The sequence below is a fragment of the Acipenser ruthenus genome, chromosome 52, assembly GCF_902713425.1.
Source record: "Acipenser ruthenus chromosome 52, fAciRut3.2 maternal haplotype, whole genome shotgun sequence".
NCBI lineage: Eukaryota > Metazoa > Chordata > Actinopteri > Acipenseriformes > Acipenseridae > Acipenser > Acipenser ruthenus.
In genome coordinates, this window is record NC_081240.1 from 1,570,010 (window position 1) to 1,579,464 (window position 9,455).

Sequence of the window (9,455 nt, forward strand, 5' to 3'; positions counted from 1 at the left end):
GGACTTTGTCTTGTATGAGCAAAATGTTTACTATAAGTTAACTGCTCTTGCTCGAACTCGCTCTTAAAGGTAATTATTTACTGTATTCTTTATTTTGCTCTTATTTGAAATCGATCTTATTTTCTTCCGATTTTGCTGTACTTTATACTGCTCCTATCTGTGTATGTGAGATTCTGTAAAGTGATATTTTATAATGCGATACTTTGTACTGTGATATTTTGTAACAATTGTAAGTCGCCGTGGATAAGGTCATCTGATAATAAATAAATAAATGCATAAATAAATTAATAATAATGTCAGGACAATAATGTTTTGTAAGTTATCCGTCATGTAACATGACTGTGCCGACTCCTGCATATGATATGTGTTATTTAAGTCGAATGATCGTAACTGCTCTGTCCGGTGCTTTAAACAAGTATGTATGTGTGTGTGTGTGTGTGTGTGTATGTGTATATATATATATATATATATATATATATATATATATATATATATATATATATATATATATATGATTCAAGAATAACTAATTGTGATTCAAGAATAATTAATTGTGATAGTTACGGGGGACAATTACATTTGTGGCCAAAAGTTTTCCAGCACCCTATAATTAACCAATTTTGCTTCATAAAGTCCAATGAAACCTGCTGAACAATACGTTAACAAATTAACATTACATACAGCTTCGTAGTATACTTAAAAAAAAAAAAAACTAACATGAAATACTACTGCTATTATGGCTTCAGATAGACTTTTGCGATGTCATGTTGTAGTTTATTTGATTAAATGGTGTTAAATAAAATATCTAAATTATGTTCATATTTTTTTTTTAAAAAATTTTTCTCTCAATCCTAAAATTCTAGGTGATGCAAAACTTTTGTCCATAGCTGTAGATTTGATTGGCATATGATGTGTGTCATTAAGTTTTAATTAAGTGCCCAGTCCGGGTAGAGATGTGCTGCGTTGACCACGTAAATACCACCATATGACTGAATAAAAGCATGCGCTCGCTCAGAAAATTCGCTCGGAGAGTATTTCTATTGCATTTGTGTGCATCATTTATCGTACCTTTATTCACCCCTATAGAAGTTTTTTTTTTTCGCTCGCATGAATTACCGAATGTTGCCTGTTTCCATCAGAGTTGTCGACCTTTTTTTATACGCATCAGTTTTAGCTCATAAAAACAGTGTAATGGAAACATAATCTCTCCACCTGCAACACTCTCACCCAGGTGAATACCACATGTGTTGAACGATGTATTTTTTTTATTTTATTTCATCAAACAAAACATAAATTCAAAACAGTAGTATTAATGACTTTAATGTTAATGACCCATGTAAATAAAACACCTTTTAATTATTAATTAGCAGACCCTCTTATCCAGGGCGAGTTACAAGATATCACATTATTTTTTTTACATACAATTACATTTTTTATATACAATTCCCCATTTATACAGTTGGGTTTTTACTGGAGCAATCTAGGTAAAGTACCTTGCTCAAGGGTACAGCAGCAGTGTCCCCCACCTGGGATTGAACCCACGACCCTCCGGTCAAGAGTCCAGAGCCCCAACCACTACTCCACACTGCTGCCCTAATTGTTTAATAACAAGTTCACTTCGTTGCCTATCTCCACCCCTTAACCTAGGGTTTTCTCCTAGGTCATGCACCAATTCATAACATTTTAATACGACAAAATCTCCCTCAGTGATGGTCGCATGACAGAAGTACAAACCAGCCTCAATTAAAATCGGACAGCTTCGTTTAGAAATGTGTTTATTTTTTGTAAAGCCTGTGTGAAGTATGTTTTTTTTTTTTTTTAATTACAATATTTATTTTATTTTGAGTGCCCTGTTAAACTTTATGTATTGTGTAGGCCTACCTGTTCCATTCTTCGCCCTTCACGTCACAGGTTGGTGGCGAGCAGCGATGCGAAATTAATTTTCCTCTAAAAAATGTTTTTTCCAAACATTATACAAGACTGTTGTCATCTATCTGGCGGACATTACAATAACATATGTTATCATTTTTTTTATTTTCGCGGTTCATTGGAGTCAAGAGACGTTGTTTTGTTTAAGAGTACATTCCAGAAAAAGCGTTTGCCTCAGCGCGCGAGCACAATTATTTGAAAAAAAGACAAGACAGCAACCGTAAACGCGCGAGACAGAGACAAATGCCAACATATATGCATGTAGAGTACTTTAAAAAGTTAAAATCATCAAATTGGCCGACATGAATAAACTGTCAGGCTATTCCGAAAAAAAGGTTGCTGAATTCATACTGGTAGCAGGTTTATCAACCCCGACAGACACAGGTGCTGCTTACCGAAGAAAAGCAGGCAGGAGAAAATATTTGTTATTTCTAAGTAATAATGACCTTTTATTTACTGACGTATACATACATTCAAATGTTAAGAAAATCTGTCTTTGTATGTATGTATGTATGTATGTATGTGTGTGTGTATATATATATATATATATATATATATATAGAGAGAGAGAGAGAGAGAGAGAGAGAGAGAGAGAGAGAGAGAGAGAGAGAGAGAGAGAGAGAGAGTTGATATTGTCACATGATTTGAATTAAATGAGTAAAGCTGTTCAGTGCATGTACATAAGGCCTGTCCAATCCCACTGAATAATGCCTTTAGTTTCTCCAGCCCAACTCAAAGCAAGCTCCAAGGCAGGTAATAAGAGATCAGGATGAAAAAGATTTAGCCTTTAAATGATAGTTAATGATAGGCAACAGAACCCAGACCCACTCAGAGTGAAGGGCAATGTAAAACATCTGTTAAAATGACATTTTAATCGAATTGATCTAAGCTTGGTTGGTAGTCATATTTTTTGGTAACATTAGTAGGTGCACAACTTGTAGGGGGTATATTTTTTAGAAGTTTTCCTGCAGAAAGAGTTGTGGGGAGGGGAGAATAGGAAACTTCATAAACGTGCTATATATCTTTGTTGGGCACAATTTTGGATCAAACTGTTCTATATTCACATGGCTACATTTGAGCATGTCAGTAAATAGTGATTTGGAATGCTGGCTATCACTTTTGTCTCTGGTGAACATAATATCTGCCTTGAATTTTCACCAATAATCCCTGAACTTTACACTGCCTGCTAGCTTTCTTTTCGGTTTGCTATTATTATTATTATTATTATTATTATTATTATTATTATTATTATTATGTTTTTTGTGTTTACGCACCAGTATCTATTGTTGTTCCCGTTACCTGAACAGACTCTTTAATTAAAAATGTCTAACATGCCTTTGGTTGGTGGTTAAATTTTTCTTTATTCTGAAATCATGGCATGTTGTGCCATCTAGCGGCCACAATTATTATTTTTTCCCCCATAAGAAATTTGAAAGAAAAACTAAGCTTTTTTAACCACATTTTCAACACATGCAAAGGAGGAACTCAATTGACAAATCAATATATATTTTCATGAGGCGCCTGCGTAGACTGTATATCAGACCACATTTTATAAGCAGGTTTAACTGTAAATGTCATCAATCAGAAAAGTGAAGCGGTTCCATTGGACCCCATACCAAACTCACACATTACAGAATTGCATAATTAATTAACAAATACGATTCTGTTCATATTTTAATGGTTTAGTTTAATTCATATTTTTAGTAACCTATTGGCTGATTTCAGGGTGACCAGTTCAACATTATAAAACATCAAATTTGTTTTCTCAATTTGTAGAAAATTGATTGTACAGTATTGATAATAAGACAATATACCACAAACTTGAGTAAGGAATGTATTATTTATTACACAGGCTAATCATTAGCAACGAATGCAATATATAGAAATATATTTAATTGTATAATTTTAATTTTTAGGATTGAGACGTGTGTGTGTACGTGTGCATATATATATATATATATATATATAATGTGTGTGTGTCAATCACCGATAAAAATAACCATTTCGCAATTTGAGGATTTACAAATGATCAAAGAACAAAATGAAAGGTTATTTCGGTCTTTAATCAAATTATGTTGCTGAAATTGCAAAATGCAAAATATACAAACAAGCAAAGAATGAAGATTCATCATTCCTCTTTATAACAATATAATCAAATTGCGAAATGCGCTTTGAGCAAATGCAGAGTTTCTGAACAGAGTTTAAAGATGCTGCTCAATCTGTGAATAGCAATTAATTGCAGGGTGTTAAAAATGGGCATCAAGTGAAATACAAACTTTAATTTATTTTTTATTGAATGAACATAAAATCAGTAAATTCTATTTATAAGATTCACGTGTTCTCATTTGCAAGGGGGTTGTGGTTAGCAATTTAGGAAGATAGTGACCCCAAACATTAAACTTCAAGCGAGTTTGAAATAACGTTCGTAATGTTCTCGCCTTGTTATTTAGAAAAGTTTTAGAGGAAAAAAAAGAACACAATTAAAAATGCATTGTTGTATTAATATAAGTACTGCACACACAATATTTGAATTGCAAAATCAAATGTCAACCCACGTTTGTCTAATCGCTGTTTTTAAGTGAAAGAAAGGAAAAATAAAGAAAGGTATGCTTCTTAAACGTTTAATATTCTCATAAATCATAGGAAGGGTGAATAAGCAGACAAAAAAGAATCTGAATTGCTCATGGAAAGAGATATGCCCTGGATGCTGCCTTGATATGTGAAGATTTCATGTGGGGAGGGGCACAGGACTCCAGGGTTCATACAGTAATCCTGTAAATAGTGACTGCCGGGGCGTCAATACATAAAAATACATTTAGGTAACATTACCAAAATTACACAAATTTACATGTATTTACATATATTGTTCAGTCAGTTATCTACACAATTAGGTAGAATCCTGTTTTTTGGATCCTGTGGGTGCATCCATAATGATATTTGCACCCCCTCTGTTGTCTGAAAGGCCATCAACAATGGTTTGGGTGAACTAAAAGGTAAAATGAGGTTCACACGGTTTTAATTCAGCTGTTTGTCTTGGAAGCAGTCTGGCAGAGCAATAAAGAAGTAAGTTAGAAAGTAGCCAGACTCTCCTCCTGAAGATACAGTCCATTGCTGTAAGCATGCTTTAATCTGTTTCCTGCACACATCTGGCATTTTTACAGCTTCAAACCAGTAAGGAAACGGCTTAACCATCCTGTGGCATAACCATACATGTCAATGGATTGTTCTGCTTCTCCTCTCGCATTTCTGTGCTTTTCCTCGTAGAACCTCTTGAATTCCTCACGCTCGCGCAAGTGCTTTTCCTCCATGTCTTTAATCCTCTCATCTCTTCGTTTCATCTCTTCATCCAGTTTTTCAAACTTCTCTTCCGTCTTCACCTTTAACTCATCGATTTCCTTCTGGAACTTTGCTCTCAACTCCTCTTCCTTCCTGTGCAGTTCCTCATCATACTGCTGTTTTAATCTCTGTTCCATCTCTTTGATCTTTGCCTCCACCTCCCGGTACATCTCGTTGGTGTAGCATGTGCCTCCGTTCTCTGCCACCATTGCCTCTATTTTCTCCAGTAGCTCAGTGACCTGGGTGCGATCGTTCATGTTCCTGTTGTTGAAGACGTGATACCTGTTCCCACACTTCTCAAGAAGCTGATTATGTTCTCTGCTGGCTTCCTGGATGTACTCTTCAATGGTCTTGTCTATCAGATCGTCTCCACGGCTGAAAAGGACCATGGTGTACTTTGCAGCTCCCTCACCGAAGATCTCCTCGATTTTATCCACAGCTTCCTTCTCTTCCTTTGTGAAACGTCCCACAGGTATCACCAAGAGAAACACGTGGGGTCCCGGGGAAGACATGGGAATACACTGTACAGTCTCACTTTTAACTTTCTCTGAAGAGAGCTCAGTGTCAAAGAATCCTGGCGTGTCGACCACAGCAATGTCTCTACATGCAACGACTCCTTTTTTCTTCTCACACTCTTTTGTTACTGAGCCTGTGCCCACCACAGATCTAAACTCTCTTCTGCCCAGGATAGTGTTTCCTGCTGCACTCTTTCCAGCCCCAGTCTTCCCAACGAGCACAATCCTGAACTCAGGCAGAGTGAGTCGGACTTGCTCAGGGGAGGAAGTCTCCCTTTGTGTTTCCTCAAGTGATGCTGCTTCACTTCCAGACACTGAAAAGGAACAAGGAAAGTTTATTTCTCCCTTTGAAACACTGAGCTTCATGCAAACACCCAATGTACAGCACATACTTTCTTCTTCTTAATAATAATATTAAATCATTTAGCAGACGCTTTTATCCAAAGCGACTTACATAGAGTACGGGCTGAACTATGCATCAACAACTGCTGCTGCTGCAGAGTCACTTACAATAGGACCTTGTTTGTTTTACATCTCATCCAAAGGACTTAATTGAAAATCACAAATCCACCTGTACACTGTGAGCCTGGCTGAATGCAAATGATGCAAATGCCGAACTGAATTTAAGCATTCAGAAACACAAAGTGTGATTTCTCAAATTAAAATTGTGATTTTCAAACTAGAAATGTAGCTTACAAATTCACATTAAACCTATTCACATTAGACATATGTGTGTTTCATTTATGTTTTAAGTGCAAGTTGTGTCTTAATTTCGTGGTTGCAGATGTGGTAATGTTTAGTTTAGGACTTCATGAATGTTAATACATATAGGAAAACTCCCCCACTCATAGCTGATACAGCCATAGAATAACATATGTCATCATTCATCTTAAAATATTAGCCTCATTTAACATAGTGGAAATATCATTGTGTTAAGAGTAACCCTGTGTCTAAGGATTGGTTAAAGTTTTATATTTATATATCGTCAACACTCATTAATACGAATTTCAGAGGACCAGCAAAAAAAAAAAAAAAAAAATCTGTATTATCAGTAATTTGTATTATCAGGAGTCTAATCACTATTAATTACAATGCAATGAAAAGAATTATGAATGAAAAAGTGCTGTGCATTTTATTAAATATTGAAAACACTTTTAAAAAGCACACATTGCAAATGAACTGTGCTTGAAATATGCATGTAATACATTTGCACCTTACAGGAAATTCGTCTTAAGTGAATTCATATTATAAGAAGTAATTTACAGTAAGTGACCGGGATCATGGAGAAAATTCGTAGCATCAGGAAATTAGTCTAATCGAGTTTGTTTTGACTGTGTGTAATTATAGATAAAAGGTGTTTGTGGCAGGAAGGGGGTTAAAATCCCTCCTGCCAAATGAAAATGATCTGTTAATTGTTATTGCCTAATTGTGATTGCCTGTGGGCAATTATTGTAAATTAGAGTCAACTAGCAGGTATAAAAATTCAGCAGCCAGTCTACTCGAGGCTGCTGAGTGAAAGGAAGCAGAAGAGGTGTACTCTGTTTCTGAGTAGCCATTATTTTTGTAAGTTCTGTGTGTGTAAAACGGTTGGTGTTTTAAATCGGTAAACGTCTTAGCCATCTGATTGAATAGTCTAGGAAACCTGTGTTCAGTTTTAGATGAGTGCTCTAAAACGGAGCTAAGTTGTTGGTTGATTCTTATTTTATTTTGTGTACATAAGAAAGCACAACCGCGCATTTAAACCCAGTCCTGTGTGTGACGGTCAGTTTTTGTGCTGGTAAAGAACTCAGACGCTCAGCTGTTACTGTATATATAATATATAATTAGCAGTGGTCTATGTCATTGGTATAGCACATCCAGTCATTTGAGGAATTTGTGTGATAGGTTTCGTACTCAGCTATCTTTTTTTCTATTTTCAGTTTTTGCAAGATACCATCAAACCACTCTATAAAAATAAAAGCTAACTGACCATCTTCACACTGAGTTACACCCATGAGGGAGATTTGAATGCAATCTTAATCTGAGGAAACGTTTTTGTGAATTGAGGAAAACGTTTCTCATAAGAAAAGTGTCTTTACAGTTGCATTGGGCTGTGACCTTGTAACTTACTGTTGGGTGGTGTTTCCAAGCTGTTTCTTCTGCTGCGTGGCTTCTTCTTCAGTTCATCTTCATCCTTCTCCTTTACTGAATAACACAAAACAAGAAAACCATTACTGTCTACCAATACATTCAAAATGTTATTATCCTAAAACAACCTATTTACAATCCCTACTGACCTGCCAGAAACAAAATATTCAACAGGACTAGGTTGCGAGAAAATGTATCCAATTCTGTAGAATTGTGTTGAAGGTACACAAATATTTCGGGGGGGGGGGGGGGAGGACTAATCGTCTAAACAGGAGAGCTCCCTTATGTATATTTTTTTTACAGCACCCATATGACACACAATGCATTTTTATCAAAAAAAAAATTAAACTGTAAGGTTCAACTGTTATTTAAACCGTATAGTATACTGCTCGATATTATTTATTTTTTTTGTCTCGGGTTTCAGTCGGTCTCTGCATAAACTAGCCAAAATCCGCAACCAGGCCTGTAGATTTCAATTTTTTACTTTCGCTTTAATTTTTGATAATACAAGAAAAACACAAAAAACATCCCGATATCTGAAAAAAGTAATATAATCCAATGTTCTTCGTACTCCCCATTACGAAATCAATTTACCAACACTTCAGCTTACTTCTGATGTTTCATGTTATTTTTGACATTTTAAAACTTTTTATATATGTAGGCCTACTCGATTTAAAAAAAAAAAAACTATGCGCCACGTTATTGCGAATTAATTATAAACAAACTGAACCTCCAACAGCCATAAATATAGCTTATATTTTTAATAAAGTTTTTCAAAGCAATGCTTTTTATAGTCTGTTTGGCGGCTTTAATCTAAAGAACGTAGTAGTTTTGAAAACGAAAGCAAACACGTAATAGTTTTGAAAACATTTATTTTCTAACCAAGCAAATACATTATGTCTGATATTAGCGTTCGCGTTTACGTTAATCAATCCTCTTTACACAATACAGAAATAAAGAAACAAACATGAAACAGATTAAATACTCACAAGGGTCCATCTCTCGTCTCGGCTGACTCTACCGACTTCCGCTTCATCTGAGACTAAAATAAAATGGCGCGTCGGCTGCGCTGAATAAGTTTGATAAGGGCAGTGCCGCACTTCAGCGCCACCTCTTTGAATCATCAGATTTTCACACACACATTATGAACATAATTTAGATTGCTTTATTTAACATCATGTAATCAAAGAAACTACGAAATGCTATCGCAAAAGTCAATATTTTTCAATTGTCCGTTTTTTGTTGTGTATGGGGAACACTACAAAGCGCTGGTGTGCAATTCAATATGTTAACGCAACATTATTCAGCAGGTTTCCTTCCACTTTGTGAAGCAAAATCAGTTAATTCTATAGGGTGATGAAAATGTGTCCACAGCTGTATATACTGTATTCCATCAGTCTGTGGTGATCAGATTTAAAAGATGGCAGGTTTATACCAGCAAAGTTTCTCTACCCTGAACGAGTGTCGCACACGTTTAATAATGAGTGTATCTTGGATTGGTTGCATACTGTAACTTACCTTGTATTCTAGTAAGGGGAATGATCAAAG

The 9,455-nt window shown here is 35.6% G+C and overlaps 1 protein-coding gene across 1 annotated transcript; it reads right to left on the reverse strand.

The window, feature by feature from the left end:
- Nucleotides 1–4,196: 4,196 nt before the first annotated feature.
- LOC131722982 (GTPase IMAP family member 4-like) lies at nt 4,197–8,983 on the reverse strand. Its single transcript, XM_059016229.1, has 3 exons — nt 8,897–8,983; nt 7,890–7,964; nt 4,197–6,094 (listed from the first exon to the last, which is right to left on the reverse strand). The coding sequence occupies exons 1-3, from the start codon at nt 8,904–8,906 to the stop codon at nt 5,085–5,087; spliced, it is 1,095 nt and encodes a 364-aa protein (XP_058872212.1). The 5' UTR covers nt 8,907–8,983; the 3' UTR covers nt 4,197–5,084.
- Nucleotides 8,984–9,455: the final 472 nt, after the last annotated feature.